The sequence below is a fragment of the Cadophora gregata genome, assembly GCF_030347475.1.
Source record: "Cadophora gregata isolate MNR1 chromosome Unknown scaffold_11, whole genome shotgun sequence".
Lineage (NCBI taxonomy): Eukaryota > Fungi > Ascomycota > Leotiomycetes > Helotiales > Ploettnerulaceae > Cadophora > Cadophora gregata.
Genome location: NW_026695934.1, coordinates 595,396 through 611,238, shown reverse-complemented (window position 1 = coordinate 611,238; position 15,843 = coordinate 595,396). Strand labels below are relative to the sequence as shown.

Genomic DNA, 15,843 nt, shown 5'->3' with positions numbered 1-15,843 from the left:
CAAGTCCGTCTCGGTCCGCTGTGGGCTTGGCGTCGGGAGAGACCCAGCAGGTGATAGCATCGATGGAGGGAGTGACTGAAGTGACTGAAGTGACCCGAGACTGGAGTGAAAACAGCCGCCGAAACAGCTAAAATCCACTTTGCCTGCCTCTTGCTGCTCCTTTCATTGTACACAATCTGGTGAGTATTGTATATATTTGCGTGGGTTCGCGGCAATACAGCAGAGTTTCCAGGCTGACTTTCACGCCCCAGTCGCTTTCCTTTTAATCAACACCGTGGGACGAGACATCAGATAAGGTCGAGGGTCCCCAACATTCTCCTGTCCGACGACAGCAATTCCCCCCCAACACGAAAACTGCCGCCATGACGACTCCTCGAGATGGCGAGTCTTCTGCTCGACCTTTGCCCGTTCCAATGTCGTCGTCGCCGGGTTCAGCAAGAGGAAGATTATCTGGCAGTCCTCTCCCACGGGCAGCCTCAACAGCAAGACTAGCTTCCCCAGTCCCGTCTCACAGCACAGTGGGAACACCACAAGTACGCCAGATACCTACGTCGAGTCAAGTTGGAGCAGGCTCTATTGTTTCTGGTAGCTTGACGCCGCTTGCTGGTCCTCCACCCCACTCTTCACAGCCTGGACCGGGAGTGTCAGCTCTTGCACTTGCTTTGTCGAATTCTTTTGGGCAGTCACCACCGAAATTCGGTACACCTCCTCTACGACCTCTTTCTCCTAGTGCTGCCGGCCACCAAATATTACCTTCTGGACTACAGAGCAATTACGGTTCATTCGACAGAGCTCGGTCAGTTCAAGGAGCGCCGGGTTGGGCCGGTCCAAGTACATATGAGGATCCCGAGATTGTGAAGAGACATCTTGTGCAGCCTACCGAAACGGGAGACGCAACTCACGATGGCATATTTGGACCTTCTATGTCATTCCGAGCAGGGTCACCGGCTGGAAAGGGGAAACAAAACAATGAGGAGATAGCACCAGGACTGGATGACGACGAGTTCTCGAGTTTGCGGCTACAAGGAGGAGATGTTACGCGGCCCATATACAGATGGACTGAAGAAGCACAAGCACGGTCTGGGCGGGGGAAAGCTCAGAGAAGCCAGAGTTTTCACCTCTCGCGGCCATACCCTGAGAATGAAGTGCTTGATATTGGGTCAATCAAAGTCCCAGGGGGTTTCCGCCGAAACTTTCTTCGACGTGCTGCAGCGAGCCCATCTCCTGCTGGTAGACATGCCGATGAGAGTACCGTGGGACTTCGTTCACAACCGAAAATGCTCACCAATAATTTTATTGAATTTTTGACGATATATGGTCATTTTGCTGGTGAAGAGTTGGAAGAAGATGACGAAGTTCTAGGACCAAACGAATACTTCTCGTCCGAAGATCATTCGGCACTTGGAGATGAGGGTAGTGATGACGATAGAGAACCTATGGAAGACAGTGCTTTGCTCACACCGGGCCGCAAGAAGAGAAAGCGCAAGGAGCGACAAGTGGAAGGGACGAATGGGTCAATGGGAGCTGCTTTACTTCTGCTGAAGTCATTCGTCGGGACTGGTGTTCTTTTCCTACCCAAAGCATACCTGAACGGCGGCATGCTCTTCAGCAACCTGGTTTTGATTGGTGTGGCACTTCTCAGCTACTATTGCTTCGTTCTACTTGTCAACACCCGCCTGAGAGTGAATGGATCATTTGGTGACATGGGTGGAATTTTATACGGGAACTGGATGAGAACTACGATCTTGGTCTCCATCGTAATCAGTCAGATTGGCTTTGTCGCTGCCTACATTGTTTTCACGTCCGAGAATTTGCAGGCTTTTATTCTTGCGGTCTCGGATTGCAAGACCCATATTGAGGTCAAATGGCTGATTTTGATGCAAATGGTAGTCTTCCTACCATTTTCGCTGCTGCGCGACATCAGCAAGCTCGGCTTTACCGCTCTGATTGCTGATGCGTTCATTCTTATCGGCTTGGTATACCTTTACTACTACGACATTCTTACTATTGTCCGACAACATGGAGTTTCGGACATTGTCAATTTTAATCCCAACGACTGGACACTCTTTATTGGAACCGCCATTTTCACTTTTGAAGGAATTGGCTTAATCATTCCGATTCAGGAATCGATGAAGAATCCCAAGAAGTTCCCTCCAGTCCTTGGCGGAGTCATGATTATCATTTCTGTGATATTCATCTCCATGGGAGCGTTGTCCTATGCAGCTTATGGCTCCAAGACAGAGACTGTTGTCATTCTCAACCTTCCACAAGATGATAAGATGGTCAACGGAGTACAATTCCTGTACTCCCTAGCTATTCTACTGTCTACACCATTGCAGATCTTCCCTGCAATCAGAATCACAGAAAATGAGCTCTTCACCCGAAGTGGAAAGTACAATCCATACATCAAATGGCAAAAGAACCTCTTCCGTTTCTTTGTCGTCATGCTTTGCGCTGGAATTGCATGGTTCGGTGCCAACGATCTTGACAAGTTCGTGGCAGTGGTAGGTAGCTTTGCCTGTGTGCCATTGGTATATATCTACCCAGTATGTCTCGTCCCTTCCACAAAATATACGGCAGCTAACAAATTACAGCCCATGCTGCACTTCAAAGCCGTATCTAAAACCACATTCCGCAAAACAACCGATGTCCTTCTTTGCATTTTTGGCCTAGTAGTAATGGTCTATACCACCTCCCTCACAGTCATCAGTTGGGCAAGTGGGACTGTAGAACCAGGTCTTCCAAGCTACTGCGACAAGCAGAAGTTGAAGTTCCCATTCTAACACCACCACATAACAAACACATCAGACTACACATTTAACCGGAATGGTTCATCCGGCCCGGGCATTGGAAAGGAAACTTGGTTTTCGGTTTTTATTAGAATTGCTTTTCTTGCATAGCGCTGCGCTGCTACCTGTTTCCTTCTCACGGCTGTAAAGTACATAGCGAGTTCTGCTTACTATTCTGTACTCGTTGCTTCCTCCCTGCATGCATACATCCATGATCCATGGATTCACTTCCGTTTACTGTTTTTCCTTTCGCAGGCGTGCGGAGCGGCATTGTTACTTATACGAGATGACTATGAGATGAGAATAGAAAGTTGAACGATTGAAAATTCTATGGACTATCTCTATCTGCTTTCCTTTCCCGCTTTGAATAAAGAACAAAATATAGGAAGCTACTGCTCCTGCTGTGTGACGTATTAACCCGGTATATCTATTAGTCACCATTGTCCTTTCTCCCGTTGTATTACGACTGCCATGCTTCTAAATACCGGCTAACCAGAGCAATACAAATCAAATGACACACGCCTAAGCCCCCCTCCATAACCCAATCCCCGATCCTAGTACCCATTAACATCCTAAAAAACCCGTCCTCATCATCCATTACATTACCCAAATCCACCACCGTCTCCTTCTGTCTAACACTTACAAACCCAGCTCTAGACCCAAACCGGCAATAAAGCCAATAATCAGAACCCCAAACAGCGACTCCGCGGTCCCGGTCCCGATGAACGATAGCTGAGCACCGCCAGTGATGACTTGCGTTTCCGAGGGCTGGGTGCCTGTGTTGGTTGCTGCTGCGGTGGTCTCGGCCTCGGTTTTGGGCTCGGCCGTAGCTGTTACGACTGGTACGGTGCTTTGGTAGGTGTGAGGTTTGGTGCTGTGAGGTTTGGTGCTGTGGGAGCTTGTTAGCTATTGTTCTGAAGGAGTCGGAAACAGGATTGGAACAAGAAGAGGATGAGGAGAAAGGGAAAGGGGTTACAGGAGGAGATAGAAGAGCGGACGATAGAGTGTAAAGGGGCTAGCAGGGAGACTATAGAAGATAGAATAGTGAGTGCGTACTATGATCCATTTGTGATGGCGGTTCCGTTTGTGATGATGGTTCCATTCTTCTTGGCAGTAGCTGAGGAGGAGAGGAAGAGGAGGAGAAGAGCAGTGAAGAGGGCGTATGGGAGGGTGGAAGTGAAGCGTGCCATTTTAAAGATGGTTTCTTACTTTCGTAGAGATGCCGTCGTGTAATAACAGCTTTTTGGTTCCTCTGATCGCTGGACCTTACACAACAAGTGACAATGTAAGTTATTATTTTCAGACCAATTGAGACTGGACAAGCGACAGTATGAGAGTACTTTTCAGAGGGAAAGGAAGAAAGGTAACTGTCCGGGGTGTATTATGGGGTTTTAACAGCTTGTGAGATGGATTAGATAAGAATGGCATACTCCATTGACACCACTGGGCTGGGAGGAATGCGGACGCGCAGATCATCCATTCCTGGGCCTGGCCTAGGAACAGGTCCCCTAGGTACCTAAGTATGTTCCAGGCGGGCCGGGAATGCGAGGCGCGAAGAACTCGTTTATTCTTAGAATTATACTCTGAAACAGAAAATGCCAATCAATAAAGTTCGCTTGCACTTGTTTTGTTTTCTTCGGCTTCGGTTGAAAAGGGGGTCCGGCACGTGCAAAATGACAGGGGTCGCGTCGCGAGAATCGCGTCTTCCATTTTGCTACAACCTTCGCAGCACATGCCTCTTGAGGAGAGAAGAAGCCGACACCAAACATGGCGTTACCAGAAGGAGAAGGCAATCTGCTGCGCAGTCCCTCGTAAGTGCCTATCTTCTCCTCACTGAATTCAAACAACGCAATTAACAATCGTCCAGGAACCACCCCCATGTACCCCTCACCCGACAACCTTCCCTCTACAAACCTCTCACGACTTACGCCCTCGAGAAAGAAAAGCACTACCAGCAGCAATATGGCGACATGTACTTCTTGCGGCTCACAAAGCTGAAGCCATCAGTAGAGGCCAACGCCGAGGAGGCATGGCGCGATTTCAATATTGCAGGCGAGGATGTCGAGAAGGTGGAGAGCGTGCTGGATGTTAGGCAGGGGAAGCTGTGTTGGGTCGCTGGGACTATCTATATGGAGATGCCGCTGAAACCGAATATTCTGGATGATATCAGCAAAGATGTGAGTTTGTTCTCTATGAGTTGGGGAGGTGTGGTTTTGAGGTGGATATTGGGAGGATGTGTGCTAATGAATGGTTTAAAGCATTGGATCTCAGCGCCACCACCAAGACAGAAATACCTTTCACCTACAGGAGAAGATCTCATCATGTTGGAAGACGAATCGGGAAGATTACGATTAGTGGGCGCGCCATTATCAAATGAAATGCTAGTCACAGGCTGCATTGTCGCTGTTATGGGGACCGAAAACGCGAATGGAGATTTCGAAGTTATAGATATCAAAGTGCCAGATCTACCACCGCAGGCAGAAAGATGGCATACTGCAGATCCGGCATCGAGAAGGAAACCTGTGGATGAGGACACAGAAATGGACGTCGACAAGCCAGCCAGCAAGAAAATTGCCATTGTTTCTGGCCTAGGATTCTCGGGCACAGATGCAGACCACTCTCTTGAGATCAACCTCCTTGCCGAATACCTTCTCGGCGAAGCTCTAGATCCAGCAGCACAGGAAAGCGTCTCGCAGATCAGCAGGTTGATAATAGCAGGGAACTCGATAGCGTTAGATAATGATGCTGTATCGCATGACACGATTGGCAATACGAGGAAGACGCAGAAGAAGTACGGGTATGACAGCAGCGCATATAACCCCACGCCTACGAAGCACTTCGACGACTTTCTTGCCACCCTTTTACCGAGCATGCCTATCACGCTTATACCAGGGTATTCGGATCCAGCGAATGTCAGTTTACCACAACAGCCTATCCATCCCGCCATGTTCCCTCAAGCAAGGACGTATGGGGTTATACCACCTAGAGCAGGAGAGGTAGCAGAGCCGGGCTGGTTTGATACGGTAACTAATCCATGGGATGGTGAGATCGAAGGCTGGAAAGTCCTAGGTACAGGTGGGCAGAATGTAGATGATGTGTTTAAGTATGTGGAGAGCGAGGATAGGTTGGGCATGTTGGAGGCGATGTGTAGGTGGCGGTGCGTTGCGCCCACTGCACCGGATACATTATGTAAGTTCTCTCCTCCCCCTACTGACACTCCTCTATTCCCCGATCACCGCTAAATGAAATCAGGGAGCTACCCCTACCAAGACGATGACCCATTTGTTATAAACTCCTGTCCACACCTCTTCTTCGTCGGCTCGCAGCCAAAATTCGACACTGCCGAGATTGAAGGCCCGGATGGTCAGACAGTCAGGTTGATTGCTGTGCCGAAGTTTGCAGAGACAGGGGAATTGGTCATAGTGGATACTGAAACGTTGGAGACGGAGCTTGTGAAGATTACTGTTGGTGTTGGTGAGAAGGAGGAGTGAGGGGAGAAGAAAAGAGATGGTGCGATAAATAAGGCGCTGGGGAATTCACTATCATGAGAAATGAATGAATGGAAATCATACCCACAATTTCTTCCTATGGTCAAGACTGCTTTCTTCGACTCCGCGTGAAAGATATATTTTCCCAAAGTTCAATAGGCTCTCACCGAGATCATTGATCATCTTGGAGCAAATGCCAGACCAAGGATACGCAGGGATGCTTTATACCATTTCTATCAAGTCTCTCGCGAGTCTCAAATTGAGTGGTTTGGAGGATGTCTTTGATGGATTCATGAAAATTAGTGATGCTGAGTGTCTCGTAGAAAGAATACGAGCTGTTGGAGATGATCCAGATACTGAGTACCTCATAAGCGACTTTCCCGTCCCATGGGATATGGATTGTCCGCAGAGACACGACGGTGGAGGTACTTGGTCATCTGGTCCATGGAACAGTATTAGACCTCAGTAAATAGACTTTCGGTCTAGGAAACGAGTCGACAGCCAACTGTGACGATGAAAAAAATGTTGGGAAATTGGAAAACCAAAGATTCCCTTGCGAGTTGTCATGGGCAGGCGAAATATTTGAAACAGAGTGCAATATTTGAGAGGCACACCTCAATCAACTTTGGAGTTTCAAAGTACAAGGCCTACAGCCTCAGAAGATACAATCTTATGTGACTAGGGAGTTAGAGGACCTAGGTAGGGCTGGCTAAGCACCAACTTTAATACTCGCTTAATCCGCGGCGAATAAAGTAAACAACAAGAACTGCAGAGGAATACTAATAGTACATCCGAACGCTTCACTCTTTGTGGAGTGAAGATAAATTGTAAGCACACTCATGACTTTAAAACGTAAAATACCTGAGTAGACTGAAGCTGGTGAGAATCTTTGTGATGGTTGTTGTGCCTCCAGACATGGCCGGACCTGCTCGCTTGACATGCGAACATCAATACTAACACCCCAATCTATCCTCTCTTGTTGTCACTTGCTCCTATAATCAGCATCAGAACTTTGGTACGTGATCAGCCCTCTTCACTTTAGTATGCTCATACTAACAATTCGCTGCTTCCACCAAACCTGCCGCACGTCTAAACCCTGCTCCGTGCTCAAAGTTTAAGTTTTCAGGTCGTGCTCAAGCTTTGAAGCCATAATGTCTCGAGCCCGCCCCGAACAAGACCTACGCTTCCTATTCGCCGCCAAAAGATGATAAAACTGGAAAAGGGCCAAGAGATTGTAGCTGAACAAACGTGACTAGCTGCTATTTTCCTGGCGCTGACCTCGTTCCTAAGCGACCCATTAGGGGCAACTCAATTTCAACCCCAGGCTGGCACCCATGCAGCTGAACATGCACCCCAATGCAACAGTTACACCAATTTTGTGCAAATATACGCAAGTAGTGCACCGGCTGCATGATCTGTGTGTATCCAGACCGACCATCAGGCAAAGACATTGTCTGTGATAGGTGGTCTGCTGAGGTAGGCAACCTACGCACTGTTTTGGCTTGCTACTCTTGCCCTGAGAATCTGCACAAGGCTGGTGTTATGGTGCACCAGCCTGTCAGACGATTTCTGGCCTCCAAGTTACCCTGCGTAGTTGTGGCGCATAGTGTCAGCCCTAGGAGCTTATATTCCTTTGTCTCTCGCACTTTCTTCCTAATGCTTGTTCCTTCCATTCTTTTGAATTACCTATTGGTCGCGACTTCCCTCTTCCTTTGACGGCAAAGGCTGATCCACGCCGAATTTGAGTAATTTGATATGTTATCTGTCGAGCTTCCACCTTCAAGCACTCAAATATAAATTTCTCCTCTATTCTCAGCCTGACACAGTACTTTTACGAACTTCCAACCCTCTCCAGACCAACAGCTCAAGCAAGGGAGCTGGGACGGAGCCGAAAGAATGTCCACTTCACCTCAATTTGAAGATAAAACGATGGACTCACACATCAGCGAGGACGGCCAAGCTGGCTCTGTCAAAATACCTGCCTCGATACCGTCAAAGCTCACACCTGGTGTCGCCATTCTATCTGACGAAGCGCACAGAGCCGTTTGTCGTGCCATTGGCGCACCTCCATCTCGTTACGAAGAACCAAAGAAGGATTCCACTCTCCGAATAGACAAGCGCATCCCAGATGGTCTGTACAAAGCTACCATCAAGAGGCGGCGCAAGGCCCAATTCTCCTACTACTTCACCGCGACCCTATATAACACCTGCTTGGTCCTTCAAATCCTACTCGGTGCCGCTCTTACAGCATTGGGATCTGCATCCAAAAAGAACGGCACTGCAATCACCATCCTCGCAGCGGCAAACACTGTCAATGCTGGTCTTGTCGCCTTGCTTCACAACTCAGGCTTGCCCGGAAGGATCAGAAATGACTGGAATGAGTACGATAAGGTTGAGATGTTTCTGGTTGAGATGATGGACTCGCGTATTGCTGAGGATGGTTTGAGTACAGCGGACGTGATCCAGACATGCTTCAACAAGTACTCGAATGCAAGGGCGACCGTTGAGAGGAATAAGCCAAATTATTACAGCGGTGCTCCGGCGACAGCTCCTGGGACTGCTGCTGGAGCTACACCGCCTGTGCTTGGTGCCAGATGAGAGGGATGGTCTGTTGTCTTGTTCAAAAACGTGGTCTGCTTGTTGTCTAGGTGGAGTCCTAGCTTGAAATTGTTCTTCAGAGTCGATTGCTTGGCTGATGTGTAGCAACGATACCGAGCCTTGTTTTCTGGCAGATTAGGCAACAAATAATATCAAAGACCATTAGGAGTATTGCTGCTCAAGCTTTGAGACTTCGTGAAGTGACTAGTCGATTTTGGAACATTTCTGGGCGACTTCTCATGGTGCATGGTCGTCATGCGAGATTGCTAGTTAGGATACCTAGGAATACAGGACTCATCAAGACACAGACTAGCACTATAGGTTCAACAGTATTGTTCTGGAATATCGGACTGGTTGGAAGATCTTCATGCTCATTATTATGATATTAGTTATTTTGTCTCAGCCACAAGCACCACATCCTACAGTCTACAGAACTGTGCCCTTAACCTGTCTCAACTCCTTGATCTTGAAATCCTTCCAAATCCCAATGAAGAAGAAGCACGGAACTAGTACTACAGTTCCAGCAATAGTGAGGTACCACATGGCATCTCCGTAAGCCAGAATAACTGCATCACGTTCTGGCGAGCCCATAGGGTAGCTCAACTGGATTGGCAGACTACCATACAACTGCGCATTTAGTGTAGCATTGCCAGGCAAATAACGATCAAGTGCCTCCGGGAATTTCTTGGTGTATATAGCAGTGGAAATCGCAGATCCAATTGCTCCTCCAACGGAAGAAAATAGTCCGATGAGCGCCAACATACTGGCAACGCCTTCGTGCGGTGCTGCAGCCATAACAGCCATTTCTTCACTGATGACCAGCCCACCTCCCCCAAAGGCGATGAAAATCTGGGTCATGATCACATAGCCGATACCGTAGTTAGGCTTTCGGAGTAGGATCATGAGCCCGACACCGAGAATTTGAAGGCAGAGATGTGCCATGGCGAGGTATTTGAAGCGTCCAAAATAACGAATCATGCCCGCGAAAATGACAGCCCAGAAACAAGATCCAATCGAGTAGATATTGTAAACATATCCACTGTTGGTGACCGAGAGACCGTGAACAGCTTGCAGATAGCTGTAGAGATAGCTGTCCCATATGTAGAAGCTCAGGAACAGGAAGCATGCCAGCATACATGCTCCAGCAACTGAAGGGTCAACGAGAAGCTTGAATGGAATGAAAGACTTTGGTGCGAGGAACTTCTCGTAGAGCGCAAATGCGATCAGACAGACACCTCCGATGACAAGCATGGCGATGATCATGGGTGACTGATATCCGTTCTTTTGGTAAGTCGATAGGGAGATTGGGAGGAGGATCAAGGTAAAGCCCGCGATAATGAGAATGAGACCAATAACTGAATCATTGTCAGTAAGTGGGTGATCAAAGTCGCTGAAGGGTTACAGACAATCAAATTCCCAGAAGTAGTGGCTAACGCTTTGCGCCAATGTACGTCCACTCTTTTCCTTGACATACAAGCCCAATTTGGTGGCCTTGCGTTGATTTCGCCAGAGAAGTGTCAGAATAGGTAAAGTGATGATAGGAGTGATAATGGTATACACTCCATATCCCCATCGAAAACCGCTAGTCTCGAGGAATGATTGAGCAGCTCTTGGACCAGCAAAGATTGTAACGATGTATGGTGTTGTTGAGAAAGCAAATACTAAAGCTCGATTCTTCAGAATTGAAGTATCTGCCATGAATACGTCAAGCACATATGCCATTCCGTTGAAGCCGACCCAGTAGAAGACTTGAGCTGCTGCGTACGTTTCCACATTTTGGCATGCAGCCATCATAACAAGACCTGCAAATATTAATATGATACCTGAATAACTTTCAGAGGATCTTGCCAATAGTAGCAAACGCAGTCATGAGCGCGAAACCTTCGGCACGGCCAACAAGATTGATGAATTTCGCGGTTGGCAGCTTCAGAACACCACCAACAATGCTCGAGACAATACCAGTCGTTGAAGTCAATGGGAGTAATGCGAATGACGACGTAACATAGGAAACTAAATTAAATTGAGTTTGCTGTTACAAACTGACGATAAAGAAGACCAGGAAGATGCTGTAACAGTATTAGCCATTGTTGTTTTTCGTTTTGGAAACATAAGTACCAGGCATAAGCAGCAATCAGCTCCTTCTTGGTCCAAGTCAAAGTAACAGCCTCAACTTTCTTGACACCAGCTTCGACACTAGGGCTTGGAATTCTCTCAAGTACATTCTCATCATCACTTGGTACTCCACTCTTCTCTCCCATGTGTGCCTGCTTGGACTGGTTGTGACTGGCGAACTCTGAATCCGTAGGCTCGGATGCTGTGCCCACAGCAAGCTCATTAGCGAGTTCATTTCGCTTTCCAAAGTTTGAAAACTATTGTGTCTCGGATTCAGTGATGTTCTGTAAGAATTTGGAAAATTATGCTAGGATCAGAAACCTACCTTCATTTTCCAAGTCTTATATTGAATAGTGATAGATCGGTATCAGTAGTCGAAGGTCAGCTTTTGATAAAGAGAGGTAGAAACGGCATCCTTTTGTATCTAGTTGCTATCTGCTGGGCATTCACCTCGCCATCGGTCCCACCGAGCACCAGGGCATCGAAACTTTTGAACGTCACATCCACCAGAGCTTGGAAGTGGGGTGCGCTTCGGGGTTTCCTCCACTAGATTGCATACTTAGCTGTAAGCGTGAAGGGTTTGTCTCCATTTAGCATGCCGAACATGCGATGGCAGGGAAGTTCTGCGAGCCAGTGGACAAGGGCCACCATTTTTGAGCCAAAGCTACCGTCGCCTCAAAAGCAACGCCTTCAGAAAGTTTAAAGGCATGAGATTCAAGTCATCTGATAAGATCTCGACCATCAGATTAGAATTTTCAGTTAGCCAAATTATCTCTTGATGCTGCCACGCGGCACAGCGAGAGAATAGCAAACCCATGGCAAGCGAAGAATCCTTCTCTCTTCAACTAGTCATGAATAAAAATCTAGACTCTTGCCAATCACAAGACAAGACCTCTAGCCATGAGGCATTTGAAGCGGACAAGCTCCAGGAAAGGCAGTCCGGCAAAATATCCTTGGGTTCTGGAAAACTCGGATGTGCTTGGCAGGTGCACAAAAATATGGGTTCAAAACAAGGGTTGTTGATCAGATAAGCATGGCTCGCATGGGTGGAAGCCCACCAATATGGTCTTCACTGCGGTCAAGAAGAGATGCGCTGATTCTATTCAACGCATTGATTAGACTTTATGTACTACTCCGAACATCGGCCTTTACCAGAAAGAAGAGGTTCTTGATTGCAAGCTCAATTCAATTCGGAGATGACAGCCGGAGAGGCCTTTATACCACTTACGAGATAGCACCCTTAGCTCATCTGATATCAGGTTAGCGCACAAGATTAGAGGATTTATACACAGACGACCCCCCCCACACGCCCCCCCCTTGCATCCAATGGGGAAGTACTATCAATGCTACTTGCGGGGCACTTGGAGTACTTACGACTGCACAGCTCTTAAGTATATTTCCAAAGGTTAGGGTTAGTTAGGGTTAGTTAGGGTTAGTAGGTTAGTTAGGGTTAGAGCATAGGTATAGCACGGGGTCCCCTCTGGGGGTTTGCTAACCGGAGCGTGGGAGATATGTGATTTTATTGCTGTTTGAGCTATTGTACCTTCGCAATTGCTAGAGATTCTGAAGCTTTTGATTCGTCTGACCAGGGGGGGGGGGGCGTGTGGGGGGGGGTCGTCTGTGTATAAATCCTCCAAGATTAGATTATCAGCGCATCTGATTAGATGGCCAAGAGAACCCAGACCCATGGACCAAACAAGTTCCGCCTTTGAGTGCAAAGTCCACGGCCTTGGGTTTCTTAGGTTCTCGAGAACTGGGGCAACGATGCAATGACCCCGGAAAGGTTTCATTCTCGGTACCAGACATTCGAGATTGGGTCGATCATTGCATTAGCTGTTGTACTCATCACTTGCACGCTTGATCTTGAGTTCCATTAAGGGAGCACACATTGAATCGTCTAGCATTAAGGACGACAAGGTGCTTCCAAACCTATTAAAAATGCTAATCTGAGTTAGATTCCTGTAGCTGAATTCCTAAAGTTATAGGCAAGCCACAACGACCACCCAGAACGAATAGCAAGAGCCCAAGAGAAAGGCGTTGCGTTGAGGGCAATGTCAAGACGAGTCTATTGACGACACACAATTTCAGCTTTCGCCCTTCCACCTCGGCTTGACTTTCTAGGCTCCTTTGTGCAAGATTTTGGCGACCAATCGCGATAGGTAGGTCCAATAATTGTTTAGTCCGGTTCACAAAAGACTGCAAGCTCCTCGAACACCTTCATTTACCAGCATTACTGTATCAGCAGAAGGTCTTGGAAGCATGCTGCAATCAATCCTTCAAGAAGGGAGCTGCGCACAGGTAGAACAGACGCAGGTTACTGCCTGTATCTGTAAATGCCAACTTCCAATTCCTCTGGAAGTAATCCCTGTGCTACCACACCTTCTAGCAACGAGTCCAGCCTTCATGTAGATCATACACTAAGTTGTCAAAGCCGCAGATCTGCAGTATCATAGAGAAATACAGGAATCACAAGAAAGACACGGCCAAATGAGACTTTGATACTGATAGAGGATGGGCAAAGAAATAATAAAAATAGCGGTTGTTATGAGACAAACTGGGGATGCTACCAAGTCTTCCCATGTCTCACGGCAATGTTCTGACATTGGAGGACGCGATCTCAGAGGGTATAGTTTGCTTTGTGGCCATGTTGGTGAGGCCGCGGGTGTATTTGACTACTGCGTTCGTATTTGAACCGTGAGATGGTATAAACAAGAACTCCATAAGGGACAAATTGGATACCCGAAATTTGGTCACACGATCTCTCTTCTATTATGGTTACACAGCACATGCTTGGGTGTAGCTCGTTAGGGCGAAAGTTCTTCGAGAAACAGCATCTTCAAGAGAGCCGAGAAATGGTTTTCCCCCGGATACTTCGCAGCATGCACAAGATTGTTTCCTAAATGCTTGCGAAACAGCAGGAAACATCTTGTACAACCGATCCTATACGTGTCTTTGCTTTGACCTCGAAAATGCGATGTGCAACAAAATGTCAGATAATCAAGGATTCCCTACTAATTTTGGCTTTTCTCGCTTGGCTGAATAGGAGGGAGACGATGGCTAATCTTGATGGGAAAAATGTCCTGGAGCTTATTTTAATGATCAAAATTCCTAGCTTCCATGTGCTCGAGGTTCCTTCGGAATAGCCGTTCAGATCCTAGTAGATTTATGTCTGTTATAGAAATGTTATTATTCGCTAATCATCTAGTTATTGATTTACCTTCAGTGTAAGCGAGAGGATATCTCTCTCTCAAAGCCACAATGGATTCGTATCAAATTCTACTATTCAAAGATCGAACGACACTTTAAAACACCCTGAGAACAAAGCCCAGGATCGAGGCAAAGCAACAGCTCCCGTTCGTGCTTTGCAGGACATGCAATATTATGCGAATATTTACTTTCGATCACACGTGAAGACGTTCTATGCCAAGACTCTGGAAAATCCGAGGCGATCCGTTATCCGAGTCCACCCCACTTCACTACGAGTAGAGGCCTCGGTTCTCCGCGTTTTCAGTCAACAACAACCGACGGAGCTGTCCAAACCCCGGCTCCCCCATATTGTACCCCGAAGTCTAGCAGTACAAGTAAGAAAGCTACTGCATCTCTACTTTCTGTAAGTACATTTCTCACGAATCTCAATACTGCTAGTTGAACATATTCTTCTCTTCTCCTCCATTTAGCATCATCCTCAATTGTGCTGGGACATAATTTACCTCATCTTGTACTGTACTGTATCGCGAACTCATTACCGCAACCATGGCTTCCCAAGGCCCCATAACGACCTCTCTCACCACCCTCCTCAATATCAAACACCCAATCCTCCTCGCCGGCATGGCACGTACATCCGGCGGGCCCCTCGCAGCAGCAGTCTCCAATGCAGGAGGCCTAGGCTGCATAGGCGGATTGGGATACACGCCCAAACAGCTCCGCGAAATCATCCACGAGCTGAAAGCCAATCTCGATTCGCCGTCCCTCTCATTTGGCGTAGATTTGGCACTTCCCAAAATAGGCGAGGGTGCAAGAAAGACGAACCATGATTACACGCATGGTCAGCTAGATGATTTGATCAATGTGACAATTGAGGAAGGAGCAAAGCTGTTCATCAGCGCGGTGGGCATCCCGCCTCCCCATGTCATCAAGCGCTTGCACGAAGCCGGTATCCTGATCATGAATATGGTCGGGGCGCCGAAACATGCGAAGTATGCCTTGGACGCAGGCGTGGATATCGTGTGTGCTCAAGGTGGCGAGGGAGGTGGTCATACGGGAGATATCCCGAATTCCATTTTGATTCCTGCGGTTGTGGATGTCGCGAGGCAGTATAAGCCAAAGATGTTGAAAGGGCAGACGGCGTTGGTTGTCGCTGCCGGTGGCATTTATAATGGAAGGAGTCTGGCGAGTAGTTTGATGCAGGGCGCTACAGGTGTCTGGGTTGGCACGAGGTTCGTGGCTAGCACCGAGGCTGGATGTAGTCAGGAGCATAAGGACGGTGTGGTGAGTGCTGCGTTTGAGGATACGATCAGAACATTGGTCGTTAGTGGGAGGCCGCTGAGGACGAAGAAGAATGCGTGGATCGAAAAGTGGGAGGCTCAGCCGGAGAAGATTAAGGAGTTGACGGAGAAGGGAGTTGTACCGCTGGAGTATGATATGGAGAAGGGTAATGATTTTGATATTCCGCACCTAATGGGTGTGGTGGCAGGTGTCATTACGAGTATCCAGCCGGCGAAGCAAATTGTGGACGAGATGGTTTCAGAGGCAGTTGAACAGCTGAAGCAGGCACAGACTTTCTTGGGCAGCAAGAGTAAGCTTTAAGCTTTAGATGATATCATGACACATTTCGCATTTAGTAATACTAACTCGTC

General features: G+C 47.7%; 7 protein-coding genes across 9 annotated transcripts; 4 read left to right on the top strand and 3 right to left on the bottom strand.

Moving 5' to 3' along the window:
• Positions 1–46: 46 nt before the first annotated feature.
• On the top strand, positions 47–3,108 carry AVT3 (neutral amino acid transporter). The gene is made up of 2 exons (XM_058495543.1): positions 47–2,546; positions 2,595–3,108. Exons 1-2 carry the CDS (start codon positions 363–365, stop codon positions 2,781–2,783), a joined length of 2,373 nt encoding a protein of 790 aa, XP_058354271.1. The 5' UTR covers positions 47–362; the 3' UTR covers positions 2,784–3,108.
• Positions 3,109–3,345: 237 nt separating this feature from the next.
• ONS95_002291 (uncharacterized protein) lies at positions 3,346–4,400 on the bottom strand. The gene is made up of 2 exons (XM_058495542.1): positions 3,846–4,400; positions 3,346–3,678 (listed from the first exon to the last, which is right to left on the bottom strand). The coding sequence occupies exons 1-2, from the start codon at positions 3,977–3,979 to the stop codon at positions 3,429–3,431; spliced, it is 384 nt and encodes a 127-aa protein (XP_058354270.1). The 5' UTR covers positions 3,980–4,400; the 3' UTR covers positions 3,346–3,428.
• On the top strand, positions 4,380–6,363 carry ONS95_002290 (uncharacterized protein). Of its 3 annotated transcripts, XM_058495539.1 has the most exons (4): positions 4,380–4,600; positions 4,657–4,966; positions 5,048–5,978; positions 6,042–6,363. In XM_058495539.1, the coding sequence occupies exons 1-4, from the start codon at positions 4,557–4,559 to the stop codon at positions 6,278–6,280; spliced, it is 1,524 nt and encodes a 507-aa protein (XP_058354267.1). In that variant the 5' UTR covers positions 4,380–4,556; the 3' UTR covers positions 6,281–6,363. The 3 variants fall into 3 exon arrangements, with proteins under 3 accessions (XP_058354267.1, XP_058354269.1, XP_058354268.1); XM_058495541.1 differs by having other exon boundaries at positions 4,447–4,600; positions 5,048–6,363; XM_058495540.1 differs by lacking the exon at positions 4,380–4,600 and having other exon boundaries at positions 4,946–5,978.
• Positions 6,364–8,173: 1,810 nt separating this feature from the next.
• Positions 8,174–8,875, top strand: ONS95_002289 (uncharacterized protein; the record flags this gene model as incomplete). Its single annotated transcript, XM_058495538.1, has 1 exon — positions 8,174–8,875. One exon carries the CDS (start codon positions 8,174–8,176, stop codon positions 8,873–8,875), a length of 702 nt encoding a protein of 233 aa, XP_058354266.1.
• A 426-nt stretch (positions 8,876–9,301) lies between these two features.
• ONS95_002288 (uncharacterized protein) lies at positions 9,302–10,669 on the bottom strand (the record flags this gene model as incomplete). The annotated part of the gene is made up of 2 exons (XM_058495537.1): positions 9,302–10,230; positions 10,282–10,669. 2 exons carry the CDS (start codon positions 10,667–10,669, stop codon positions 9,302–9,304), a joined length of 1,317 nt encoding a protein of 438 aa, XP_058354265.1.
• Positions 10,670–10,709: 40 nt separating this feature from the next.
• ONS95_002287 (uncharacterized protein) lies at positions 10,710–11,318 on the bottom strand (the record flags this gene model as incomplete). Its single annotated transcript, XM_058495536.1, has 4 exons — positions 10,710–10,885; positions 10,916–10,941; positions 10,991–11,244; positions 11,313–11,318. 4 exons carry the CDS (start codon positions 11,316–11,318, stop codon positions 10,710–10,712), a joined length of 462 nt encoding a protein of 153 aa, XP_058354264.1.
• A 3,422-nt stretch (positions 11,319–14,740) lies between these two features.
• Positions 14,741–15,793, top strand: ONS95_002286 (uncharacterized protein; the record flags this gene model as incomplete). The annotated part of the gene is made up of 1 exon (XM_058495535.1): positions 14,741–15,793. One exon carries the CDS (start codon positions 14,741–14,743, stop codon positions 15,791–15,793), a length of 1,053 nt encoding a protein of 350 aa, XP_058354263.1.
• Positions 15,794–15,843: the final 50 nt, after the last annotated feature.